Source organism: Gavia stellata, chromosome 11 (genome assembly GCF_030936135.1).
Source record: "Gavia stellata isolate bGavSte3 chromosome 11, bGavSte3.hap2, whole genome shotgun sequence".
Lineage (NCBI taxonomy): Eukaryota > Metazoa > Chordata > Aves > Gaviiformes > Gaviidae > Gavia > Gavia stellata.
Genome location: NC_082604.1, coordinates 16,339,275 through 16,366,497, shown reverse-complemented (window position 1 = coordinate 16,366,497; position 27,223 = coordinate 16,339,275). Strand labels below are relative to the sequence as shown.

At 48.7% G+C, this 27,223-nt stretch overlaps 2 protein-coding genes across 2 annotated transcripts in view; one reads left to right on the top strand and one right to left on the bottom strand.

Moving 5' to 3' along the window:
- Positions 1–1,072: 1,072 nt before the first annotated feature.
- PLAAT1 (phospholipase A and acyltransferase 1) lies at positions 1,073–4,461 on the top strand. Its single transcript, XM_059822721.1, has 4 exons — positions 1,073–1,107; positions 1,723–1,954; positions 2,147–2,415; positions 2,802–4,461. Exons 2-4 carry the CDS (start codon positions 1,816–1,818, stop codon positions 2,901–2,903), a joined length of 510 nt encoding a protein of 169 aa, XP_059678704.1. The 5' UTR covers positions 1,073–1,107; positions 1,723–1,815; the 3' UTR covers positions 2,904–4,461.
- Positions 4,462–5,466: 1,005 nt separating this feature from the next.
- The window catches only part of ATP13A5 (ATPase 13A5), a 33,758-nt gene continuing 12,001 nt past the window's right edge, over positions 5,467–27,223 (bottom strand). Inside the window, exons 8-30 of the mRNA XM_059822856.1 lie at positions 27,071–27,143; positions 26,181–26,312; positions 25,391–25,561; positions 24,997–25,154; positions 24,523–24,711; positions 24,214–24,275; positions 21,401–21,551; positions 20,037–20,120; positions 18,783–18,939; positions 17,246–17,363; positions 16,508–16,632; positions 16,193–16,356; positions 15,483–15,605; positions 14,658–14,737; positions 13,613–13,655; positions 12,679–12,788; positions 11,855–11,951; positions 10,762–10,834; positions 9,990–10,164; positions 8,737–8,927; positions 7,372–7,460; positions 6,418–6,498; positions 5,467–5,667 (exon numbers count right to left, since the gene is read on the bottom strand). Of these exons, the coding sequence (XP_059678839.1) occupies positions 5,467–5,667; positions 6,418–6,498; positions 7,372–7,460; positions 8,737–8,927; positions 9,990–10,164; positions 10,762–10,834; positions 11,855–11,951; positions 12,679–12,788; positions 13,613–13,655; positions 14,658–14,737; positions 15,483–15,605; positions 16,193–16,356; positions 16,508–16,632; positions 17,246–17,363; positions 18,783–18,939; positions 20,037–20,120; positions 21,401–21,551; positions 24,214–24,275; positions 24,523–24,711; positions 24,997–25,154; positions 25,391–25,561; positions 26,181–26,312; positions 27,071–27,143 (2,847 nt within the window). The remainder of the gene's footprint in view (positions 5,668–6,417; positions 6,499–7,371; positions 7,461–8,736; positions 8,928–9,989; positions 10,165–10,761; positions 10,835–11,854; positions 11,952–12,678; positions 12,789–13,612; positions 13,656–14,657; positions 14,738–15,482; positions 15,606–16,192; positions 16,357–16,507; positions 16,633–17,245; positions 17,364–18,782; positions 18,940–20,036; positions 20,121–21,400; positions 21,552–24,213; positions 24,276–24,522; positions 24,712–24,996; positions 25,155–25,390; positions 25,562–26,180; positions 26,313–27,070; positions 27,144–27,223) is intronic.

Genomic DNA, 27,223 nt, shown 5'->3' with positions numbered 1-27,223 from the left:
ACGCTGAGCGGTGCTGACCATGCTCGCCTCCCCTTGCAGCCGGTGGGAGCACAGGTCAGCACGCACCCTGCAGGATCGCAGCCTGGGCTCTCCCAAGCAACAGGGCCCAGATGTGCCCAAGTAAAGCAGATTTCTGGGTTTCCATGGATACAGGTGGGGTTTTTTTCAATACCACAAGAATTGCCTTGGCTTTCTACTACAAAGCTTTGCAAACACTTCAGCCTTGAAACAGAGGGTGATATAGAAAGCAGAATTACAATTCAGTGCTGCTCTGAATTAACTATTTCACATCAACAGAAGCCAGGAAGATGACAAACCTTCTGCTGCCCTGATCTTTTAAATCACCTGGCTTGCTCACCTGACTTTAGAACAGCTGGGCTTTAAATACACCACTTAGTTCAACTCAGAGGACAGCGTTGTTAGTGAACCCTCCTTTTCAGCATACTGTGCCAACCACAGCCAAGAAGACAGCCAGACCTGCTCGGCTGTGCTCACCCCTCAGCTCTGAGGACTCTTGCTGGGCACAGTCATGAGACTCCTCTGCTGTCGGGAGGGAAATTCCCGGGCCACCACATGAAAAGCCATCCTAGAAATATCTTTGCCCTAAAACGGCCATTGGGATTTATTCTGAGCTCCACCTCCTTTGCTTCTCTTCACCACCGAAGTGAAACGGCAGCATCCCCTTTCCCTCTCGAAAGGTTTCCTGGTGAGGGATGCTCGCTTACCCCTGGGCCCCGCAGGACAGCTGCCCCGGCTCCGCACACCGGAGCCCACCCCGCGGCTGGCGGAGCGCCGGAGCCGTGGCAGAGGCTCCCGGTGAGGAGGCGGTGGCCCGCCTTACCCGGGAGCAGGACGAGCATTTCCACCCGACGGGCGGTTTTGCCAACACTCTCCGGAGAGGAGCCTCCACCGGCAGAGTGGAGCAGAGCGGCTACTCGCAGGCAGGAAGGGCCGCCCGGACCGGGCAAGCACCGCCTGCCCGGAACCCGCCCGGCTCCTCGCCATTTATAGCGGCCGGGAGGAGCCAGGACCCAGCCCAGCTTCCGCCGCTGCCCCCCCTCCCCGGCAGCAGCGCAGCCACAGCGGTAGCGGCAGTGGGCGCTGGGGGTGAGCGGGGCGCTGGGGGGGGGCGGGATGCAGGGGGAGCTCCGGGGGTGGGAGCGGGCGTCTGCCAGCAGGGTGTGCCCCCCCGGGGTGCCCGGTGCTGTGCTGCAGGGGTGCGGGCGCGGGTCTGCCGAGCTGCTGGGGGTGCCACGGAGCCTGGGACGGGCTCGGCACCCCGGGTGCCATCCCCGGGGAGCTGCGAGCCTCCACCGGTGCTGGCCCAGTGCCGGAACAAGCAGAGCCGCGAAAGGAGCACGGCGGGGAGCGGGCTGCGCGGGACCGGACCCGGGGTGGGGGTGTTGCGGTGGGAAGAGTTGAGACCGCTGGCCCGGGGAGGGGGCAGTGAGGCGGGGCGAGCGGGGGACGGGCGCTGCGAGCTGGATGCCGGCCCGTAATGGCTTCACCCTTCGCCTGCAGCGCTCGGCGGGACGGGTGGCGATTTCATTTCTTACCCTGCGCCAGCCCGTCGCTGGCAGGCGGGACCGGCCGTCCCGAGCCAGGGCCCCGCAGAGAGGGGGACCGCCACAGCGGCGGTCGGGTGCCACCCGACGATGCTCCGCATGCGGTATGAGCATGTGCCAGGCCCTAACGATCACCCTGCCTGCGATCCCCCAGCAGATGCCCTGTGCGCATCCCAAACCTCCCCTCTCCACCGTGCCTTGCATTGAGCCTGCTCAGCAAGAGGGCATGTCCTGACCTCACGCTTTTGAGATGGCAGCTATCGAGAGCTTCAGTGCCACCCACCCCGGTGACCCCCAGCCTGGGGACCTGATCGAGATCTTCCGGCCAGCTTACCAGCACTGGGCCCTCTACCTGGGGGATGGGTACATCATCAACGTGACGCCCGTAGGTAAGGCTGGTGCAGCCCAGCAGGGTGCAAAGGGGGGATTTGGGGTGACCCAGGAGCCCTGTCTCCCTCCGTGGCCCACTGGGGACCCTGTGTGTGTAGATAGCATTTCCAGAATCCAGCCTGCAGCCCCTCTGAGGTCTTGGAGGGGCCAGACAGGGCCTGCCTGGCTCATCCCATCCCTACCTTCTCTAGATGAAGGGCCTCCAGCCACATTCGCCAGCGCCAAGTCAGTGTTCAGCAGAAAGGCCCGGGTGAGGATGCAGCTCCTGAAGGACGTGGTGGGAAATGACACCTACCACATCAACAACAAGTATGACGGCACCTACGCTCCCCTCCCAGTGGAGGAGATCATCCGGCGTGCTGAGTACCTCATCAACCAGGAGGTGTCCTACGACCTGCTCGGCAACAACTGCGAGCACTTCGTGACGCAGCTCCGCTACGGTGAGGGGGTCTCTGACCAGGTAAGTAACATGGGGGAAGCCCCTGCATGCCTCACAGTGCACCTCCTTGCTGCTCTGTGTGAGCCCCTGGACCAGGGCACAGCACGCAAACTGCATGGGGACAGCAAAGCCCCAGGTGTGGGGTCCAGTCACTGCCTCTGGCCTCACCGGAGACCCTGGCCCAGGAGGTTCACTATGGTCTGTCTGGACCTTAATAGAGCCCTCTCACTGAATGCCACAGCCTAAGGGTAAAAGTCTGGGTGTTACCCCTTCTGCTTATGGGGCAGGTGTCTCTCATTCATTTAATTGCCTTGATTATCCCTGCCCGCTCTTCATTAGCATGTCTGGGGGTAAAAAAAAAAAAAATTCATCACGTTTCCAGCCTGTGTTTTACTTTTCCTTTGCAGGCCAACCGAGCAATCAGTGCCATTGGGTTTGTAACAGCTGCCGCCGGTGCCTTCTCCTTGCTGGGCTTGCTCCAGAGCAGATCCAGAGAGAGGCAGTACTGACAGGCTGCCAGGATGAGCTCGGAGCAGGGCAGGGAGCCCCTGGCCAGGAGGGACCCAGGACAGTTTGTGGCCACAGCTGCCACCGAGACTTACTAACAACCATGTTACCCCTTGCTAAGAGCAGCACTAGCCTGTTTGCCACATCTGCTTTTATTTCTGTGCCTGTGATGATTTTTGTGGTAGTCTGGGAGCGCTTGCAAGCAAATTCTCCATCCTCGCACCCCTGGTGCTCTGCTGAGGGCTGGTGCAGGCTTTCTACACACATCCCATTTTTATCAACTACATCCTGTGGGCTCTTTCTGTGAGTAACCTATTTTAACCTGCTTGAAGAAACATTTTTACTTTTTTTTGTTTTTTTCTAAACAAAAGTAACGTAAAAGTATTGCTGAGGGTTTATTGTGTGTCCTCCACCTGAGAGCCTGTGCAAGTGGAAAACCCCAGGTCCCCAGGCCTGTGGAAGGGCAGACAAGGCACGTGCTGTGTCTGGGAGCCTGTGCCTGCGGTGCTTAAACTGAGCCGCTCCTGCGAGGGCAGGAGGTAGGAAGGAAGGGCAGGTCTTACAGGCTGTATCCCTCAGTGTTTTAAATGAGTGCTCTGTTTTTGGCATGATGGTGTTTTACTCTGTTTTCTCTTGCCTGCAAAGTATCCCTTCCCTGGCTCCTCTGACTCCCTTTGGGAGCAGCAGGCCCCCGTCTGCGGGGATCTGACAAACCCAGCTAGCTTTTTCTCTGGCAGCTGTTTGTTCCAGGTTGGGACCACTGTGCCACTGAAATTTTCCTCTTCATCCCTGTAAGTGCAATAATTGTTGGTATTGGACCTAGTCAAGCTTACTAGATGAGCTTTAAGGTCCCTTCCAAACCATTTTATGATTCTACTCTTTGGTCTGCCAAAGCACTGAGGTTTAAAGAAAGACCACCATGGGCTGCAAGGGCAGCCAGGAGCCTTTGCCCCTGCAGCTAGGGCCATTGGCTCTTCAGTGACCAGAAGCTGAATTTAAGCAGTTTGTAGCCCCAGCACAAGATCGATCTTCCTCCAGCCAGCAGGAAGGCAAAGCCAGGGTCCCTGCAGTGCTGTGGGTGTTGTACCTGGAGAGTGAGCTGTGTAGCACCTATGCCTCATCTCCAAATCTACAAAGCCCCGCTATTTCCTTGTCACAGAGCTGACATATGGCTTGGCTTAGAAGAAAAATGTTTTGCAAAAGTGTGGTTTATTACTCTTTACTGGGGGTATCTGGCTTGCACATTTGGAACCATGTTGTTTGCAGACCACTTGTAAGAAACTAAATTCTGTGTTGCTTTTGCCACAGGCAACTGCCTGGACTGTAAGAAGAGATGAGAGCAAAAGAGCTGTCTGTAAGAGGCTTGCTATTTTTGTCTGCTCTTAACATGTACATAACAGGATCAGAAGCTTTTTTTAAACATCAGTTGTTTCAATGTTTGAAATAACAAAGCCAAGACTTCTGGTCGTAATTTGTAGTGCCCTCTGTTACTACATTTAAATACAGTTTTTCTTTTTTAATATGGGAAAACCTATTATAATAAAACTGAACCTGAAAGTCCTTTTTTGCTTCCTGCAAATGTAATCAAAATTCTTTCATGGCTAAACTAATTAGGTGGTTGAAAATCTTGAAGATTGAAGAGCAAGTAGAGAGGGACTCAGCTTCTTGTACCTGGCCAGCAGCTGTGTGCCAGAGCACGTTAAAACCCCTGCTTCTTGGGATGACCTAGTTAAAGCAAGAAGCCAAGGCTTAGCCCTGCTTTCTACTGTGTGACACCAAACCTGGGCCAGGACCTGGCAGTGGGAGAGTGCAAACTGGGGGTTGCGTGCGTGTGTGTGTACAGCAGCTAAGCTTGCAAAGGCAGAGGACAGCACAAGTGGGGCGTATCTTCGCCAGCCTTCCCAGCCTGGTCTTACAGCAATCTGTGAGCTTTAACCTTTCCTGTACTCAGAGCATTGTGTCTGCACTGGCAAGGGAGAGCTGGGTGAGGGCAGCGTATGCACCCTCTCACATCTGTAATTCATTCTGGGATGCGAGAAAACTGGAGTTACTTCATTAGGGGAACTTTCTTGTAGTTCGTGGAAGCTGCAGTGTTTCATTTAACTCAGGATTTTGCAATTGTACACGTGCTTCTCTGTGCAGTCAAGATTAGGTCACTTATTTTGGACTGCCTCTCCATGAAACCTGGTGGGTCCATTGACAGGATTTGGTGGAGCAGTGGCTGAAATATGGAGTGAAAGTGTGGTGTGGAGCAGCAAAAGCCATCGCTTTGCTGTAGTCAGTATTTTTGAGCCTTTATAGGAGATGTTGGCAAGGCCCAAGACCTGCTGTTGCCATGCAGTAGAGTCAAGGCTGTTAGTTTACAGCAGCCAAGAGAATAATCCTTGCCTGTGCTCTGGGGCACAGCCAGCATGGGCCCAGCCTGCCCCTGAGTGGATGGGTTTGTGCAGGGATTTCAAACATCTGAATCTCGTGCACATTGAAGGATGAAAACATGGGCTGTTCAGTGCAAGCTGGGGAAGCTGCCAGCACTACGCAGCCCCGTGCCTGGCTGCAGGGTCTCGCCTAGTTCTCATCACTGTGTTCGTAGATGGGGTTAACGTAAGTCTCATCCGTGCTTTTTGCTGCAAAGTCTTTTGCGTTTACGGGAGGCCAGTTGGGATCCCTCTGCAACATCCTCTGCCATTTTCGGTACTGGCTGTTTGACTGGTACCCAAACCAGGCTTTAATCAGCAGCCAGAGGTGCTTGTTCTGCAAGATAACATCCTGTGGAGTGACACGGCAGAGGGTCAGTGCTGTTGCCCTTCACTGGAAGGGAGGACCCCTCAGGGACCAAAGCCATTCCTTGCTACATGTGCAACCCCCGTGAGTCCCATGGCGCTGGGCGACTGTGTGCATTCCCCTTCAGTAATACGGCTGCCAAATGCCACCTTTCTCATCCACAGGAAGGCTCTGCTCAGTTACACCGGGACAACACTGATCTCTGTTTAGGTGAAGGGGATAATGAAGGGGCAAGATTTTCCTCCTGGGGCTGTGGGACAAGCAGGCACTGCTGCTCCTTGCAGGGGACAATACCTGGTGCTGGATACAGCCAGCCTTGATCCACAAAACACTTTAGGGCTTAGTCATTACTGCAATATCCAACGGCACGAGCCAGCACAGTCTCTGGCCTGGTCAACTGTAGGACAAGAGGGAAATGGTTGTTTCAAAATCACTGCCTAGCGCCTGACGCGTGCTGCGGTCTGCTCCCCTGCGAGCCAGGGCAGCAGGCTCCTCCTGGGCAGCTGCAGTTCAGCTCGCTCCCTCTCTAAAGGCGTAAGAGATGTGGTCTAAATCATCTCTGGGGCTGCATAAAACAGATTTGGCTGACATACATTAAGTCTTAAGGAAAAAAAGAAGGCCTGAGGGTTTATGCTTCTGCAGAGAGAGCACGTTGCTGCAAATGGGGTTAGAAAGACCTGACCAGACACTGCTGCTGTTCACCCTGGGGAACAGGCAGTAAACAAATGCACTCACCTCCGTAAAAAAAGATACGCAAAAGGTGACCAAGAGCATCAGTAAGATGTAAACTCTCCAGATCACAGGAGTGCAAAGAAACTGTTGGAAAATACATGAACAGAAATTAGGTTTAAATACCTTGCCAAGATTTGCATCTGTTCCTAATGGTTTGAGAAGCTGACTAACATTTTCCCAGTGGCAAGCATGGAGGAGGCAGTAGGAAGTGACAGTAATTCCTTGTCACAGAGATCTTGGAAGGTTTGGTGCCAGATTCCCCATGGCATGGAGCTGCCTAACTCATCTTGGCTACTTAAGCTACTGCTGAAACCTGCAGATCAGATGCCTGGGGCAGAATCCAGCACCCAAATACTTCTGGGGAGCTGCAGCTAAAGCACACCGTGCGGCTCCTCTCCCTCTGTGTATGCCCACCCTAATGCCAGGCCTCCACCCGAATCCATCCCGTGCAAGATGGCTGGAGAAGAGCCGCAGGGCTCAGCCATTCTCGACATCGGGCAGCAGAGCTGGAGGCAGCTGCCTGCGCTGTGCCCTGGCTGAGCGCCCGGGAGGGATGAGGCAGCTGCGGCCCCGCGTGAGCTCATAGTGCTCCAGGAGGCGGCGGGGGGGTCAGCAGCAATCCCTGCCCACTCCTCCGGTCAGCAAGCTCTCTCCAGCAAGCAAAACCACAATCCACCCTATTGTGCTTTTCTATTAAGAAGAAAAGCTCAGCAAGCTGTAACCACTTTTTCTTCTCCCTGTTGCCACCCAGTCTTTAGGGGAGAGGAGGGCTACCTCATTGATCAAGCCCTTGTCAGAAGGATGTTAGAGAAGTTTGAAAGGGTTGCCCAGTCAGCACCAGATCAGCAAATTAATTTTCAAGATGACTGTAGCTGTAGCTTCTGCTCTGTATGCTTAAGTAAAGGGCCAGCAAAGTATATGTCATGAAAAGGAAATGCACATTCCATTTGCACCTACCTGCATGCCACCGTACACAGCATCAATGTCGGCGAAGAAGAGGAAGAGGCAGACTGCAAGCTGGAGGGCGAGGACAACCGAAAATATATCTAGGGAAAGAAGAGCATTTGTGGCCCTGGGAGGGAGGGGGGTTGGTGACCAAACTCTGCAAATATGGTGACAGGAACCCCAAATGCTAATGCTGTAAAACTGCTATCATGTAATATGCCTTTCTTTTTTTTCCCCCTAAAAGAAGAGCTGTGGAATTGAAACTGGAGGAGCTACCCCGCGGCAGCCTGTTGCAAAGCTCACCACCTACACTGTTTTTTTCTTGCACAAGTGATTTGGCACGTTCCGATTCTTATACAACCACAGAAAACTGCCTCAAAAGGGCACTGCTGTGAGCCACACCAGCATCTCTTCCCCTGTGCTCGCTCCTCCACGTGCTCAGCCATACGCCTGCACCGCAGGCAGCAGAGGAGGCTGCTTGTTCTCGTGGGCTGCCCTCCCCGGGAGGGCCGGGTGCTTCTGCGACTGACAGGGTGCAAAGGTGGGCTGTACCTGTGCCTTCCACAGGAAGGGTTTGTCTGGCTTTGCATCCTCTTCCAAAGGAGCAGGAGGCCACAGCACAATGGCAAATGGCTCAGACATCCAGAGATGCCAAACTCCTGGCAATTACCAGGAGCTGAGCATCTTAAAACTAGCTGGTAAATTGGGTCAACAGTTCACAACAGCCTCCCCAGGGGAGGGACCTGCCTTTTAACAAAATACCTAAAAAAAAATTCAACTCTGCTAAGATTAAGCAAAGTCCTGCCCTCTCATCCATGAGCTGCAATTGCAAAGGAGCTATCAGTCAGCCGATGGCTAGAAGGGCTACATGATCTTGGCAAAACTCAAACAGAAAAAGAAAAGTTATTGTGAGAGGATTTTAACAGTGATATTATCATGGGCTTTTCTCTCTCATATCTAGGAATGAAAGTCAGGCAAGGTAAGACTGTGAATCTCAGAGGAACTCTCTTTGATGTATTTTGAAACAAATACATCTGATCCTCATATGCTCTCTGTGTTCACAATAATACACAGTTCTGCTCTAAATCCAGCCCATCATCTTCTGGAAAGCACACATTTTCCAAAACAAGATGCAGCCTCCTTTTTCAGCTCTGCTGCTTCTTATCTCCAGGAAGAAGCTAACATAAGCAGTGCTCACTGAGCTTTTTTAGAAATGGAGAAGTAGGAGCTCACATACACCAATTATTTTACATGCCAGGCACTGGTGTGGGTACAGAAAAGTCCGCAGCATCCCTTCCTTAGCAGCCTCTCCTGCCAGGGTTATTTTGGGGCAGGAATGAGAGTCTGTGGAGCCCATGTTACTCCAGCTCTACTCACAGTTGGTGTAGATGGGCTTCCGGAAGGGCTTTCCCTTGGAAAAGACAAAGGCCACAATGATGCAGTTGATAGAAGACAGTGGCCACAGCGTAGTGTCTTCGTAACTGAGGACAGTGCTTTGGGCGCCGCTGTTGGTACTGTTTCCCACTGGGCTGGTGGGGGACACGGTCTGGTTCCCTGGAGAGCAATGTCTGTAAGGTAACACCCAGCTTTTTGTTCCTGCTCTCTCCAGCAACAGTAAGCTGCAAACAGCAATGCCCTTTTCTTTCCGACGCAGCCTACGATAACCAGATATCCCGCACAGGAGTGAAAACCACGTTTTAAAACAAAACAAAAAACAAAAAAACCCCCTCAGCCTAATTTTCTGGTTTGGGCCAAAATCTTGGCTCTCAAGCGGGCGATGAGAGCAGTGTTCAAGAGGCATGACTATGAAGATGTGTGCCCCAGCTGCCTGCACACCCCTCCAGCACACTGGCTCTGGATGCATCCACGCAGCCGCAGGGAAATGGCCCCAGCTGAGCCCTGGCATCAGGGAGCGTCCGCATTGAAACGCCTCGCTGGGCCTCCTGTCCTACCCGTTCACTTTGCGTAACGATAAGCCAGCCTTTAATATATATTAAAATATATATTATATATATTATATTTAAAATGCTATAATGCAATTCGGCTCTGGACTATGGAGGGAGACTTTTTACTTTCACAAGCAGGGAAACGAGCCGACTTCCGACCTCGCAACCGTTTTTTAAGCCGAGTTGGATTCCAGAAAAACCCGGTCCCAGGGCTGTCATCTCCCGGAGGAGCTGTGCCGCCGGACCCCGGGAGAGGGCAGCAATGGGGAGCGGAGGGAGGCCGGCCGGCCCCACGGGCGCCCCGAGCCGCTCTCCCGGCGCCGCCCGGCCGCGCCGGGGATGGGCGCCCGCTGCAGCCCGGGGCGGCTCTGCGGCACGGGCACCGCCACTTCCCCCCATTTCCAGATGCGCAGCGCCATGCCTGCTCAGAGGAGGCGGTTGAAAAACACGGGTGTGTTCGCCCGCAGGCTGGCCCGCTAGATTTCTGTGTGGCATCTGCAGCAACTGAATTTTGTCCTGGCAACGCTCTGCTGAGGACACACACGGTTGGGGTGGGGGGGAAGTTGTCCCGCTCGGGTCCTGCGGAGTGCCCGGCTGCAGGCCAGGGCAAGGCTGGAGGGTCCCTCGCACACAGCAACAAGGTGATCTGCAAGCTGGGGATCAGCGACAAAAAGAGGGACTTACCTCTGGCTGGCCAGCGCTACATACCAGGGCTGCTGCTTCACCAAAAGGAAGCCACAGGTTTGCATGCTTATGGTAAAGCACACGTTGAGGATGATGGAGAGCAGCAAGGGAGGAGAGATGAGCTGTCCGGGAGGGCGATAAGGTGCCAGCTTTGGATAGGCTTCAGTCAAGCTCACTGGAGAGAAAACAGAGACATTTGCAGTCCGTGGCAGTTCAGCTCACCAGCATCCCTCTCTGTTTGCTGGGCAAGCAGAGCCGCACACAGACCCCCGTCCACTCATCACCAGTAAATGCTGCAAAGCCTGGCTCTAATAAGCAAGCAAGAAATGCCTTTGATCTCCACTATTTTCCATCTGAACTTCCATCTGTATCCCCCCCCTCAAGAGAACACACAGAGAAGATGGGGAATATCATCCTCACTTGCAGGCGGGGATCTCCACTGGGGTCTCAACGCCAGCAACACGCAGGAGGCCAGGAGCTGAAGTTACACTGTCTGAGCCCCACTAACAGTCAAAAGAGCAACTGTTCCTCTTCCAGTCAAGTCTCACATCCAAACCCTATCGGTTACGTACAGAGTTCTGCAGCCGTGATTGCGAAACGACTATGAGCCAAATCCCACGCTCTGGGCCCTGGAAATTGCTCTAGCATCAATGCTTATGATGTTACTGACAGCAGAACTTGGCTTCTCATTTTAATTTTTATTGGGAAATGAAGTCAACTATTTACACTCAGGCTCTCAAACAGACGCAGCTGACTTCCCTGAGCTGCTTACTTGTTAGGCAAACCAGAAGGGTAATGATGACATCTTGTATCAAATACTGGTGATTCCCAAAGATTTGCAGTTGCTGGAACAAAAACAAAGTCAGCACCACCTGAGAAACGATGACAACTTTGACTATACAAACTGTAGCATCCAATGCTATTTCAGGGCAATGTCATGCCAGCAACAGCAGCCTCACAGCCCTGATGCACCTCCACGAAGACTAGTAAGCCCAGCTCGTAGGCTGTCAGCTGGGTCCCACTGAACCCCTTGCTAATTCATAGCACTTCTGGGCAACCCAGTGGCGTTTGAATGTTTTCCCACCAGATACCAATGCCCCTGGACCACCCAGATCAGGTCATGTACTCCCAGGCCACAGTAATAGCAATGACAGCCAGAGTTTCCCTTTATGCCAGGTTTTAAATGTCTTTGGGTAGTGGGGACATGGACAAAGTTGGTGTGCCCAAACTAGTGGCTGGGGAAGCTGTCCCCATGTGGTGACCCACCAGCGCTCCCTGTTTGCCACTAAGCCTTGGCTGTACCTTCCAGATTCGCAGCAGCTCACTTTGCTTTCTGCCCTTCACCCTCTGTGGGACTGTGCACACAAGATGTGCATGAACTGAGTCAAGAGAGGTGCCCAGAGTAAATGCATACATGAATTTCCTTTGCTGTTTTCTTTTCATGGATTAAAATTTTAGAGGATTCATCACATACTGCTGATACACAATGGTGATTCTTCCTTAACGACCCTCCTTCATCTGCCTGAGACACTACTTTTTCAAGCTTTTTTTCCAGCTGAGAGAGGCAGTTGCTCTCCCAAAGCCCCCGTTTTACAGCAAGTCCTGCTCTTGGGCCTCCACCACCCAGCTAGGCAGGACTCACCCCCCTTCTATTTCCCTTTCTTCATTTGGAAGAGGTGAAGTTTAATCACTGAGCTTTTTCCACGATTCTGGGGATCGCTACAACCAATCTACCCCCTGCTGGTAACTATCCAGCTTTTCACATCTTTGTTATTCCCTGAAGCCCTGTATGCCTTTTCTTTCCTGAAGATAAAAACCTACGGTGAGCACAGCGTACTGATAAAAGATGGGCAAGAAACACTTACCCAAAACAGCAGTGCAGTACCAACAAACTGAATCAGGCCGTAAAGGGTCAGGTATTTAACCACAGCAAAGGAAGCAACCAAAGCTGCTCGACCTTCCCTGCTCAAAACACAAAACAAAGATTAAAACTTCACTTACAGCTACAGTACTGTGGTTTTAGTGCTCCAGACGGTTTCTGCTTCTAAGGAGGGTAACTCCTTTTGTTTAGGATCTCTAAAAAGAACAGAAAACAGTTCAAATTCCATATACAAATATTTGAGCCTCAAGATACTGCAGAGCCGCTTAACTACCCTTCATCTGCAGTGTTTTGTTTCTTTGTTTTCATTCTGCAGCCACAATTTTAATACCTGGATTAAGGTGCAGTTGTTTTTTTCATTACTAATTTGCTCAACAGTTCTGGGAATCAAGCATATTTCTACACAAAGAGGTGATTGTCTTTGCATACATTTGGTTAAATGGCTTTATTACTGGCTGCTCCATGGCTGTGTGCAGCATATGGATGTCAGTATTTTAAACTAATGGCAAGCAAATCTATTTTGTGGTCACTGTTATACCTGCCCTTTCACGTTTCTCTCCTGCTGTACCTGTTCCGAAAATATCAGCCGCCATGGGCAATGCTCTCCTAAAACCACAAAAAAACCTCCCAGCACTGGTATTTGAGGATCAAAACCAATTCAAAAACCCTTCTGCTGTATTTTATATCGTTAGTGAGGAATTAGGTTTCACTTCACAGCATCTTTGAGGGTAGCGCACGCGCACTCGCCACCCCACACACTGAGCTCACAGCAGGCAGCAGCACCCTGAGGGCAGCACCCAGCAAACTCACCTGATCAGCTCCGGCACACACTGGATGTTGGGGATTTGGGAGGTGAAAGGCGAGGCCACGGATGCCTCCTGCTCTGACAGCGATATCCCTGCATGGGCCATTTTCAAAGCCTGAAATCCACAGGAGTGAGAAGGTGGAGAGACACCCATCCACCCCTCCCACCCTGCACAGTATGTTTACTGGTGCTTTACAAGTTTTGCTTCAAGTGTCCTTTGCAATTGATCTTCCTCTATTCTGTGGCCCAGCTGATCTCATTTTCCAGATATCTTCCCTTCCCTGGAGCTTAAATATTTCTTTTGTTCATTTAATCCCATTATACCTATTTACAATCCTTTGAACTACCCTGTATGCGGTTTCCCACACTGGAGTTTATGCATACCTCTCCTGTTAAACAGTCTCCTAAAGTATTTAAATTACCACTTTATCCTCTTTCTATTCCTTTCAATATGCTGTTCATATTTCTTTTATTGCTGTCTTATGAGCTCCCTGTTATCTGGCCTTGTCACCTCTGGTTTAGTGCTCAGGTGTAGGCTATGGACAACTTTTACAAAGCAAGCTAATGCATCCTTATAAAATTATATTATGATAACATTTATTATAATAATATACTAGATAATATAATAATTATTTTTATGGCTAAGACCCTCAAATTTTACAATTGTTAATTTGAACAAATATGTAAGAAAAAGTCCTGTGCCCCTATTTCTGGGGGTGGGGAAAAAAAAAAATCAAGAGTAATCCTCTAATATCATGTATGTTAGTATAAACAAAAAGCCTGTAGATAGTATTTTACAGTGACACTCTAACCAAGCGTACCCATCAGCTAACTTGGGAAGCGCTAGTGACAAGCAGTGTTGGGCAGCCTCTTGTCACGGCATTCCTTAGGTTGAAAGAGATGAAATGTAACAAGAACGGGAGATGAGCTCCTACGTACCCCACAGTCATTGGCACCATCACCACACATACCCACGTAGTAACTGGTGGAGGAAGAAGAAAGAAAACACATAAACCTTGCATGTAGCTGTTTGATCCCGCTGGCTTAGCACTTGCGGTTACATCAGAGCAGGGGCCTCATGTTGGCCCTGGAGAAGGCAGTGGCTGTTTCCAGAGGACAAGTGGTATATGGGGAGAAGTTGGGGCAGAGTGCACAGAGCAAAATTAGGGTTAAGTTTTGAAAGAGACTGTAATGGCAAAGGGAACGCTGCCACTTTATACCAGCCAGTGTTTTCCCCTTGGTACCAGGGGCCATGGAAATGGAGCAGGGTGTGTACATTTGCAGCAGCTCCTGCGGCTACAGCTTGGCTTTTACCGGCATTTTCTCCTCGACTGTCTTTGTAGACCCAAAGACACAGGAATTGCTGAAATAATACGGCAGCTCCCAGAAGACTACATATGAGGTCCCTCTGAGAGGGCAGGGAACTTCATCCTCCGAGGAAGCACCTCATAACCAATAATTAACTGTTTCTTTTTCAGAAAGGTATCGCATCTTGTTTATGCTTAGCAAGCAATATCCATATTAGCGTGAGTCCTCTTTGGGGGGAGGAAACATTTGTTTGGGGGACCTGAAGGAGCATCTTTGGGGTCAAACTCCCAACTGTATCGCGTTGTTTTCAGCTTTGCTAAAGCTGCAGCCAGGGCAGCACCAGCAGCTGTGCGGGAGTTGCTGGGTGGTGGGTATTTGTGTGCGAAGAGGTCTGCCTCTCCATTTTTATCTCAGCCTCATTTAAGGCTGCCTTCTGTACGGCACCAGCGAGAATCAGTGGCTCATTCCAGGCAAGGGGTGCAGGTACTCCTGATGCAGAGGGATCCCTATAGGGAAACTGGGAGGAAGGCAGCCACAAAGGATGCAAACAGGGGTTGTGTGTGGAGGAAGGGAGGGTTGGAAAGATGGGCCTGGAGCAGCGCTAGCTGGGATGAACACACTTCAGAGAAAACATGTTATTAGTTTGGTTCAAGAAGAAAACAAAAGAGAACCTTACTTGAGTTTCTGAAACTCTTCAACAAGGCTGGACTTCTGGCCAGGAGACATCCTAGCAAAGACAGTCGCGTTGACCAGTATCTGCAAGAAAGAGCAATGGGCTGCTTTGGGTAGGCATTTGTGCCTCCATAGCTCCACCGAGGCAGGATCAGGCTTCCCTAATGGGTGCCTGACACTTGTAAAACCCTCTAATCCCATCTCCCAAACCCTACCATGGTTTTGCTTCTCTTAGGGTTCAGGTTTCATCTAACATCAGATTTATCCTGCTCTGTTTTCTGCCTTGCCTGCTCTGCAGGAGCTGCTGGGAAGGCAGCAATCACCACGTGCCCAGCAGCAGCCTTTAGAGCAGCAAGGCGTTACAAGTGTTTCCCAAGTGCAGAACAGATGGTTGATAACAGCAGCAGCAACCATCTCGGCCTGAGGTTTCTCCTACCTGAAAATCTGTCCCAGCACCAGCTATTTTATGGACTGGGTGAGAGGACTTGAAGATTTCTGCTGCTAGATGTGGGTATTCGTGTTCCTGATGCCCCTGCTGAGCAGAGGCCATTGCTAGCTATGGGAGTGGTACATGTGAATGGGGTTGATGTTTTTAATTAAACTGAAACTGGGAAGGTGACCATGGAGTAACTCCACTGCACTGCTGCTCGCCTGTCATTTGAGGTCTTAGAAGATGCTGAAAGCAAACTGCTTGGGTTAAACCTGGGTCATGGTGGGAGGCTGCCAGGAGTTGTCAAAATGTGAAGTGAAAAACACCTTTCTCCAGCTGGAACACCACTGCCACTTAATAAAACAGGGAGGGTAAGTGCTTTGTTTCATCTGAACTTACTTTTGGCAGCAAGTTGTAGAAGTACTTTATTATAACCTGATAGGACTTCCCATTCATTGCAAAATGGTAGCTGGAGGTTTCTCCTTCCAAGGTGATCTTTTCCTCGGTATTAGCACATACCTCCTAGAAGTAAGACAGCATTTATTCTCAGACTGAGGTTGTAATATGCCATTTCACTTCCACCTCGTCAGCCTCCCACCAGGCAACCAGGGACGCAGCCTTCTGCAGCATCCTTTTGTAAAACTTTATGCCTAGCAGTACTTGATTTTCTAGCTGTGTTTCCACGCATAACTAATCCCGGTTAGCCACGGGCTGTTATCTTAGACGGTGAAGTTTGGTCCAGCAAATAGTCACACAGACCAGTATGTATAATTGCATTAATTCTGCACACTTCAAGTGTGATTGAAGTGGCCGCTGCATCTGCAGAGCCTTGCCAGTTATTCGTGTAGTTATTTTGTATGTGGCCCTGAGCAAAGAGCCACAGTATTAATTATTTCTCCCTAATAGGTGCATGGTCCATACCACACCTCCATATACCCTGGGGTAGACACAAACTAGCCCCCAGGTTTCCTCTGTTCCTCAGAGCTACTTCCAAATCCTTAGCTAGGAGTCCAGGCCTAAGGAGCCTGGACATTAGACATTAATTAGACATTAAAAGTGTTGTTAATTCCACCTGGCACCCAAAAGCAACCATCCCTGGCTGTGCTTACACTGAAAGCAGCTGTGTTTGCTTCGCTGTCTTCTGCCAGTCGCCAGGCAATGGAAGCTGGAGTGGAGCCCTCCGGTTCGTTTGCTTCGACAAGGATGACTTTGCTGCCTGTGTGAATCATACCCGCGTTCCTGGCCACCGTGACAGCTGTCTGCAGGTTGTCCCCTGCAAGGATAGTGGAGAGGCAGGCTCCTCACATCTGCCATGGCACGGTGGCAGCCCAGGTAGAAACCATGGGTGTGCAACGGAGGAGTGAATCTCTCCTGTGTGCCGGCAGCAGCCAGCACGGCCACAGGAGGAGCCTGGGGGGATTTACCTGTGACCATGACGCTCCTGATGCGGGCAGCAGCCAGCTCTTGTAACACGGGCTTCGTCTCCTGCTTCAGGCGGTTCTCCATCACCAGGAGGCCCAGGAACGCCAGCCCAGACTCTGCCTCCTCTCTTGGAGCAAGGACAGAAACACACGTGCTGTTTCCCATGGACGGCACAGAGAGCAAGGCTCTCCCTGCAGTTTTTGTTCAATGAGAAAGCCACGCTCAGTGGGAAACATGTTTGCTCCACAGGGAAACACAACTGCTACAAGTTCAAGACCAGCAGTGCTCAACAAGCGCCAACGTTTCTGCAGCTTCAGCCAAACTGATGATCCGCTACATTGCTGTCTCTGGGAAGGAGCAGTGCAGCAGAGATGCATGTGCAGAGAGAGGGACAGGGATTTGCAGGAAATGGTTGGCTGAAACCCACAGATTACAGCATACAGAATTTCTATTGCAGTCCCAATCCGTTGCCATATAGAAGCACAATAACCAACTTCCATTACCCTTTGATAACAGATTCTGAAATTCAGCTCAGTGAGCCTTGCAAGAGCAGTAGTAAAGCAGGCAATTAACAGTGTAATCAGCATCTGCTGAGAAGAAGGTGTTATATGGCACATCTTCCCAATAGGCTTCCTTTAACAGGAGAGGAGGGGAAGGTTTGGGTCAGGGCAGGTTGGTTTGGGGCAGGTTGTAACAAATAGATAGGAAAGCAACCCCGCAGCAATACCAGCACACCTTACCTCTCTAGGTTGCTCACGTTTACATCCTTTCCTAGGTTTAGCACTTTATGGGCCAGGGCAATGACTCTGAAGCCTTGGCTTGTGTATGTCTTAAGCTCCTTTAAGAAATTAGCTGGGACTGTTTACAGGAAAAAAGTTTTATGGTTAGAATATTCCATCCTTGCCGATTGCTTTTCTAGGGTTAGATGCCTGTCCTTTAAACCACTTTATAGCCTTAGTTACAGCACTGTGGCCTCTCATAGAAGTCAGCTGTTTTGTACCAAGGCTATGTAACTGACTGTTCAAATAAGTGATCTAAGCGTCTGTTTTATACTTTTTAAATGCATGTTAACGTACAGGTAGATAAGATGAATTACTGGGCAGAGGACAAATGACTGGCTTAATAATTCGGTCCTAAGCTTTACTGCATACATTCTAAGTGACTAAGAAAATTGTTTTTATCTTTATGCCTTAATGTGAGAATTCTCCCAAATCCTAAATTTTCAATTCTCTGATCATTCCCATGACTCTAAAAGCAAAGAGTTCCTTTTAACTTTGCAGAATTTTGTACTCACTACGTACTGCAATCACAGCTTTACAGTGCAGTACCTAATTATTCATTAAGCTGTAATCAATATAGAAACAATCAAGACAGGATCAGAGGAGCTACTTAGACACCCGAGAAAGTGGAACATAATTTTGAAGACATATTTCTTGCGGATAGTGACTTGTTTGGAGGTTTGTGTCATTAGATCTTAGGCAGTTCTAAACTAAATCTTTCCATTGTCCCTCAAAACTGTTTTCACTCATTTTCAGGTCAGTGCCATCTGAAATAACAAACCACACAGCCACAGACCATTGGTACTGTGTTTGCATGGCATCCTTTTGAAGTATTCGGTGAATGTGACCCGAGTTTCAAGTTTGCAGACAAAGTTGAGTATAAGCCTATAATATTGTTCACATACAAAAAATAAAAGCCTATGTTTACTTGCAGAGAGAGGACAGAAGTCTTGGCTCGAGTGTTAATACCAGTTATCCTTAATAACAGTAATTTGCATGTCCACAGCAAGTTTGCCATCACTGAGATTTAAAGCCTTTGCAAGCTGGATCAGTAACTCAGTTCTGAATTTACAGGGCAATAAATTAGCAGGAAATTTAAGAACTTGTACAGCACAACACACTTGCTGTAACACATGCAATCACCATGATCCTACATCTCCTCTGGGTATCTTGACATACTAACATTATTTATGCACTATAGCTTCAGCTGATGCAAGTGAGCTAAGGGATGAACCTCAGGCTGTGCACCTCACTAGCTGTTGGTCTGCATGCATCTTTAACTTACAAACAAGCAATGAAAACTTGTTTGTAGCATTAACTAATGCCATTTAACAAGCCCAAGGCTTGCTTGTGGTAAGAGTCATTCACATGCAGTTGCAGTGTGGCCAGTGGGAGGAGCGAGCGCTGAAAACCTTTTAGGATTAGAGCCCCAACATAAAGTCTGGTTTGGATTAAGTCCAAATAAACAGTGTAAATTTGCCCTTTCCCAATTCTATACCAGTTTCTTGTGTACAAAAGCTGGACACTATTTCTGGTGCTCCTTTCATGTACAGGTCATACTGTTCCTCTCCGATCTTCTGTGAAACAACAGACATCCTCTGCAGCCCAGAAGAAAATGGGAATTGATGTAGGATTGCTATTCCTTCCACAGGAGCCTGGAGAGGTCAGGAAAGTGAGATGTTGAGTCATTGGTTACACAAAGCAAATCCATTCTGAACTTCAGCTCATTTGAGGCTTTCTTGCTAAGGTGATTTATTATTAATAGGAGATTATTTCACTTTTGCTGCCTTCTATGGGATCAGATCACTGATTAAAGGTTTAGGAACCACAGTCTCAACAACTCTGCCTTCCCAGCATACTTCCCAGGAACCTCAATGTTTTTCTTTATATTTAACTGGTTTTCCAAGCTTTGTCCCATTCTTCCTCTTAATAAACAAATATTAATGTAATATTCCTGCATTTACAGTCCTGGGAACTGAAATTTGATGTGTTACAGTGACATTACCATGGGAACAGAGCAATCCTAAAAACAAGATTAATTTCCTTGTTGCCACAGCATTGCCTTCCCAGTATTGCTAGCAGAAATCACACTCCTTCCATTGGGAGGATGCTGGCTGGTTCAGCATTTGGACTGGAAACATAACAATTTTTGACTGTCAAAACTTGAAGCTTCCTAAGTGTACTTTTAAGAGGAAGAGTGAAGCAAACAACACTGTGTTATGGGGTGATGCTGATAAATCTGCTAGTGGGGTTGCACGACCATTACCAGCAGGACTTATGGACCCGTGTCCATGCTTCTAGATGTAATGCCTTGTCCTTACTCACATTGCCTCCTCCTGCAGATGAACTCATGCTTTAGACACTTATTCTGTTTACATGGTTTCTCTGCATTAGTTTCCACTTAAACTGATTATGTAGTTTCATTTTGCCAGCAGCTTCACAGGGTGAGGACTCAGAGAAGTCTGGATCTTTTATTAGGGCAGATAGTGGAGTTGGAAATGAGGGGCTTTTAAGGCACATGAAGTGCTTTAGAAGCCACTTCAGAGCAGCATCCCCACTTTAATCAGAATTTGCTTTTCTGGTCTTATGCTTCCAGAGTTTTTTGGGGGAAGATGCAACACAGTACCAAGAGTGGTTGAAAGGCATTTTGTGACCGCTAGCTCAGGCAAATGAATAGCGCATGTGCTAGGAGTTTGCACATGCTGCAGGTTGAAAACACACAATATTAATTCTCATAAAGAACTGGACTTACACTGCTGGCCTTCGGCCCCGGTCTAATGACGCAGGTGTCGAGAGCACCAGCCCCATCCTGAGCTGTGCTGGAGTCATCTATCTCCTGTACAAGGAAAAGTGTTATTTCAGTTACTTTTTTTTTTTTCTGGCTTCACACCTGTCTGTTAAAGCAGGGGCAGCAGCACATGGGAGCGTGTTTCCCCCTTACTGTTGGCACCCAGTTGCAGAAGTGTTTTGTTATGATCTAGTAGGTCTTCCTATCCACCATCAGTGACAGCCTCCCTGCAGCCTTGTCCTTAGGAGAAGCCTACACGGCCCTGCATCTTTTGACTTGATGAGAGTAAAAACCTGTGTCAAATTTTGTGGTTTCTCTAAACTCAAGTTCCACATAAATTTAATATCATATCAATGATGAAGGGAAAGAGAAATAATTACCCTTATCTTGCTGGTTTGATCTTCCAGTCTCCTGCTTTTGAAAGACTCTCACTGATGTTCTGTGCAGGAACAGGGTGGTAATTTTTAGTGTAGGATGCTTTTAGCCCTCCAGCTCTGTTACTTTACGTGCTGCCAAGGCTCATTCACCCTTAGTCCCCTTCTGCTGTCATGTGGCTGTGCTGCTGCCTGCTTTTCCACAGGAGCGAGCACCAGCCTGATGCCTTCCCACAGTGCTGCTGAAAGAGCTGCCATCTGTTTTATTTATTGATTAATCTCTCTTGAGCAAAAGGTTGAAGGAGAAAAGATGATGAGGCAGTTAATTGCAGAGACCCAGAACACCTCCAGGCTAGGACGTGGCAGGGAGAAGAGGAGCCCCTTTCCTTCTTGTCCCTCCTCCCATCCTGCTCCCATCCGATCTCCCATGGATGAGCCCCAAGGCTCAATCTCTTGCCTCCTCCCCAGGTCTCTCCAAGACTTGCTGTTCACTCAGCTGGGGGCTCCAGCCTTGGTTTCTCCGTAAGGATGTCCCTTTGCTAATCAGAGATAACAGCCTTTAGCATAAGGGTATAAAAACCTGCCTGTGCTTTTCCTTGGCTGTCTTGTGCTCTTTGCACCACGTGGCCAACAGCGTGGTCTGATCATCTGCTTCCAGCAAGCAGCAACCAGGCTCCCCCTCTGCTTCCTCACACTCCAGTGTTTCCAAATCAGAGCAAATGCAGGCAGCCCCAAGGAAAAGGATTGCTGGACTATCAAAAACCAGCCACAGTGCTGCAAATCTGTCATGAGGTTAGTAGAAATAACAGAGCAAATTCCAGCTGTTATGACCAGGACTGCAAAGGAGTTTCCCCTACAAGCATATATTTGAGCTTGACTTGTGAGTAAACCCCCGTGGGCTGGGTTGGGAGTGCCCATGCTTTGGATGTGTGCAGAGGATGCGAGTCACATTACCCAGTGTGTGCCCTCAAACATTTTCAGGTCCAGCGGATCTCCCTGAATCTTCTTATCCAAAACAACCAGCGAATGACAGCTCACCATGGCTCCGCACACAGGTACCCAGGGCAGAGGAGTGCTGGATGGGAACTTATGGATTTTCTGAAACCTGATTAAAAGCAGAAGGTTAGTGGGGCCGCTTGTAAGAAGGATGCAGAGACACAAGTCCTCAGCTAGTGCATACAGGTGCTGCTCTGCTGCATTCAGCAGAGCTGAACCCAATAACTGCAAGCAACACTCTGTCCTACCCATCCTTCTGATTAACAGGTCGGATACGTTCAGGAGGCCAAAAAGTACCCAATAATTAATTGGCACGAGTTCAACTTGATGTGAAGTAACTGAGATGGTAAAACACTCGGAGGGGCTGGCACAGGTACAGGAGTCCTGCTTGGCAATTGCTGTTTGGTATTAGACAAAGCAGAGAAGACACTATCGGGGAGGAAACAGCTTGCAGCAGGGATCTCAAAGTAGTTTGGCAATGTTCCCTAGGAGAAGATTTGTGAAGCTGCAGCATGGAAAGGGTGGTTTGGGCTGGTGCTGTGCACCTTCTAGGGTGGATAAGTACCATCAGCCCACTCTCAGCACCCCTGAGAGCAACGTGGGAGAGCCATGAGGAGCCTGACCTTTACTTCCAGCTGTAGATTTTACTTCTGCATAGTCACAGACACCAGATGATTGTCCCTCACACCTTGGTTTTAAAAATGGGTAAGTTGGTTGACTCCTTTTGAGTTACGCTGAGGTGCGCTGTCAAAGATTCATGCCCCGATGTCTTTCTGTGGATAGCCTTGAGATTTATTCCCTCCTTGGCCCAGCAGTACTGGCCGAAGACATGCGAGGCTGGGCTGTGTGAAGGCTCTATAATTTCATCATGGAAGTTATTTCTCAGAGTTGTCTCTTCTCACACACACATTTTCCCCCTCTAAAACTGTCTGGCTGACAAGCTGTGTCTGCTGGACCACAACACAGCCCATTACTATTTAGGCTGGCATGTTAAAGAGAAATGTAAATAGATTTTATTTACCTTTGATCACCACTAGCATTCCCTGTTACTAACACAGGCACAGTGAAATGCATCTGGAAGTGAGCATCACGACAGCAAGCAGCTCTATTAAAAGGAACAATGAATCCGGGACCTGTTATCCCTCTGGGCCATCCAAGTCTGTTCTGTTTCCAGCAAATTATAGCTTGTTCTCAGCCTGGTCATAATTGGCTTATTAATTAATTAATACTTGAGAGACACCGTGAAACTGCTAAACACCACATAAAACCAACAAACATTTATACCTTATTAAATATACAATAGGATATTTTGTAAGTTGAATTAAATTCCTTTACTGTCATTGCCTCACAGTATTCAGCTTAGCTGACAGCTAGTCTTATAACACGTTTAAAATGTGAACATTTAAGAAAGAGTAATTATGCAAATAGGCTAATGAGATCAATGCAGACAGCAACAGCTCCTCCTTGCATTTTGGCAAACCACCAGCACTGGTTCCCAGCTGGGTGCAGATTGGACATGTCTGCAAAGACAGCCTTATGTTTTGATACCTTGCAGAGGTTTTTTTTTATTATGTGAATTTATTCTGACTTATGGATCCAGTTTTGTTCTGCTGCTCATGTGAGCAAACACTACCTGCAAGCCTACCGTGATGGAAATCATTCTGGCACTACCATGAGCTGTCTTTGGTGGGCTCCAAGCCTGTTCAACACGCATCTATTCAGTGTGACCTGCCTGCAGCACTGGAGGGGGACCAAGAAGAGACTGTCCTATGTGCCTGCGGTTTGGTCCCACTGGAAGAGTATTTTATTGGTTGACACTTATTAATCTCCTCTCATTAATTTGGATCAGATAGTAATTTTCTCTCTGTCCTTTGAGGAAGTATTGGGAATGTGATTATTCTCCTCTCACAATGAATTCATCCTTTCATTCATTATGGCATGATTATCTTTGTGGTGTTGAAGTATCTGATATATTAACAACTACTAATGAAACCTGGGAGTTGATATGGGGTGTGTGATTTATGCTAGCCACTGCAAAAGATTAATATTTTGAGTCTGGCATAACATGCACTGCAGAGCTGAAGACTGCTATTGTATTACAGCAATATGAATTAAATAATATAATTCTGGGTATAGTCAGGTTTCATGTTTACATAGTGGTTATTTCTTGAGGATTTCAATGGTCTTTGGGCTTGGAATTTAGATGGAGCCTGCCATGGGTTTGAGGGAGTCCCTAAGGACACCTGAGCTTTGCAGGTCAGATCTGTGGTCTTATGGAGTTTTCTCACAGCATTTACAGAAGGTAGATGAGATTTGACAGGCTCTAAAGTTGGCAACACTTAATTTCAACAGAGGGAGCATTATCCTAACATTTAAATCATGAAAGGTTTATTGACTAGATTAACAATATTTATTGAACTCTGCTGAGAATGACCTAATTGAAAAGCTCTGTGCACATTCTCCAAATCCCCTCAGGGTAATTAAAAGAACTCACGCTACTGATGATTTCTGTTTGCCTTGAATTAGCAGTGACCTTTATGGCTATGCCTGTCACAGCAGCACCCAGATGACCTCCTCAGAGGGAAGGAGCTGAGTAGGGAGCAGGGACACCCATTGCGCTCTGCCTCCCCAAATGCACCCAAATATCTCTTCTTGCTGCATGCTATTTGCTGTGTCTCCATATCCTATGCAACTGCCTCTCTCCTACCTAGACATTTGGGCAGTACATTCACACTGGATATTAGTCCTTACTAAATGAAATCCTTCCTTACCGGCTTCCCTCGGAAGGGATGACGCCCCACAGGTCCAGTCCATCTTCTGTCAGCGTGCCTGTCTAAATTTAAATAAATACCTAGTTACCCTGCTACTGCCCACCCCTTCCTCCTGCCACATCCCCAGATGTCCTTCCCCGGCTCCCAGGCAGGGTAAGGGAAGCCTCCTGCTTGCAGTGTGACCCTGCTGCATGGGCACCTGTAGAGGATTCTTCCCTGGGGTTAGAACAGGGTAGATGGGGCTGAAAAAAAATACCTCATGTTCCTAGCAGCCCCCAGCATCTTTCAGTGCCCCAGGAAGCGCCTTACCTTGTCAAAGCAAACAAGGTTGATCTGCCCACAGATATTAATCCTCTGTGGGCTGATGCAGAAAATCTTCTTTTTCTTTAGCCTCCGTTGGGCATAAACAGTGCCTGTTGTCAAGGCAGCGGGGATAGTGGGAGGCACGGCCACAGTGAGGAGGAAGAGGGCCATAGCCACCACGTCTGCCACCGACTTCTGCAAACAGTGAGAGCAACAGGGGCAGTGAGGTGGGAACAGCCTCCCTCCCCTGCTACGGCCACTCTCCAGAGGACGGGTCCGACCCTCCTGCCCTGGAGCAATGCACCCCAAGCCCTGCCCCTGGGGATGACAGATGTATTCTGCTCTGTTCTGTCCATCTCCCCCACCCCTATTTCTGGCACCTGAAAACTGAATTACAGAAGTGAAAAATATTCCAAGGATCTTGAGTGACCAAGGGCTCAGAGCTGGCACCTGTGGCGTGGAGGCATCCCTCATACTTACCTTGTGGGACACAAACACACACACGGTGTAGATGAGTCCGAACATGCCAATGACAGAGAGACCTACAATGAACTTGAAGGCATCTCTGTAGAGTTTGAAGTTCACTGGCTTGGGGTAGAGGATGGATCTCACCAGGTCACCTTTAGCTGTATCGAACCCTGTGTGAAGACATGTACCATGCATTGTGTACATGACATAGCGGCATCGTACCACATTGGTGCTGTTCAAAAATGGTAACATTGCACAAGCCTTAACCATCAGGTGGCAACAGGCACTTCTCGGGGACAGCAGACCTGTGCTGCTGGACTTGAACGACAAAATGAAACCAGCCCTCCTACCAGCCTCTGGGGCTGACGCTTTCCCTCTACTGGTTAGCAAACAATAAACGAAATACCGGTTTGCAGCACGACAGCTCTCGCTGGCCCTCTGCCCGTTGGCTTCGTCTGTATGACTTCTGTCCCACAGAAGAGGACATGTCTCCGATAGTCTTCCATGCTGTGGGTTTTCCAGGGCATCAGACTCTCCGTGAGGGGCAAGGGGGTTTTAGTAACTGGAATGCTTTCACCTAAGAACAACAGCACGCAGGTTCACTTAAGGGGATTTAAAAGTCTATCAGATTCTGTATATTAGAAAGTGATGGCACCCTTTAGGTGCTCAACTTGCCTGACTAATTAGCTTGCTTACGTACTTACACATGTCAATTTATGGTGACAACCATTATAGTTCTAGTTTCACAGTACATCAGATGGCTTCTCTGAGCATTTTCTATCAATGGGCTTGGGCCAAATTTTGCCCCTGACCCAAGTTCACGCCTTGTAGTGGCTCGATGTTTAGGTATAACACTGACCCCTATGCTGATACCTTGCCTGCTTGGACAGAACTGCTGCAAGATCAGAATCTGAAAACTCAAAAAATACATACTCAGTGTATGAATATTTTCACTTTCTATCCCTGACAGTATATTAATCCTACTTGTTTTTAATGTGGATAAGAAATGTTTCACAATGGCAGTGTTCAAAAGCCCAAGACGATTGTGAATTATTCAAGGCACAGTTTTTCCACTTCCTGCTGCAAACTATTCTAATAAATAGTGAACAATTTGCTGTCAGAACAGATAGAGATGTCTCCCTGACAGACAGTCTGCTCTGCACAGGGTGTTAGCATTTCAAACTCCAAGGCTGCACCTGTGAGCATCCCTTCATTGACAATGCAGCTTCCATCAATCAGGACGGCATCACATGGGAGAGGAAGCTTTTTTCCATCTAAAAGAAACATGTCTCCAGGGACTAAGTAACGGGACTCCAGCTTTTTGCAACCTGTAGAACAATACACAAATAAACTTTACTTGTGCACAAGTTCTGGGCAGTTAAAAAAATGTTTCAAGGCACACTCATCATCACTAAACTTCTACACTGCATGATTTAAGGCCAGTGCTCTTAGAAATAATACCTACTGAAAAGCAACAGCACAAAGATAGGCCCTTGTCTAAACATCTCCCTCCAAGTGGTTGTCTTCAGTTTTATTTGCTTAGTGTCCATAAAGCACTCTGACCAAGAAAACCTATCCTCCACCCTAACAATTGCCCATCTCAACATCTTTGGGAGGCAAAAATAGCTATAACCCCTATTTTATGGGCAAGGAACTGAGCGCATACCTCGGTGGGAGCCATATATCTAGACTCCTTGAAAATCACTCACAAGCTATTTGGCAAGATTGTGAAAGTAGCCTACAGCAGAGCAGGGAAGCAGGTCTCGGAGGGCCAGAGTTGTTATCTAGTTACTTGTTTGTGAAATTAAATTTTCCAAGCCCTTCTCAACTCTTAACACAAATTACTAGGTTCATCTGTATCATTACAGATGATAACGATACAGATGCATCATTACCGCACTGCATAGGCTCTGCCCACACTTCTCACCACCCTGCCCAGCTCACCTCCCTCTGCCCCGTTCTCCCTGCAGCTCACCCTTCACATTGCAGCCATAGAAACCAACAGGAGCTGTGCAATTCCAGATACATTTCAACATGTTAGTTAATTATACGGGCTGGTGAGGAAAATGAGACGCAGATGACTCACCTTCGCTCTTCGTGCAGACTGTAACCTGGACTTTGTTATGCTCCTCAACGAGGTCATGCAGCTTGGTAGACTGCTGTTGATGGGAAAGCAATTGCAGTGTTGAAACACCAATACTCAAGTGAAGCAGCAGGTTACAATTCAGTGATCATGCTA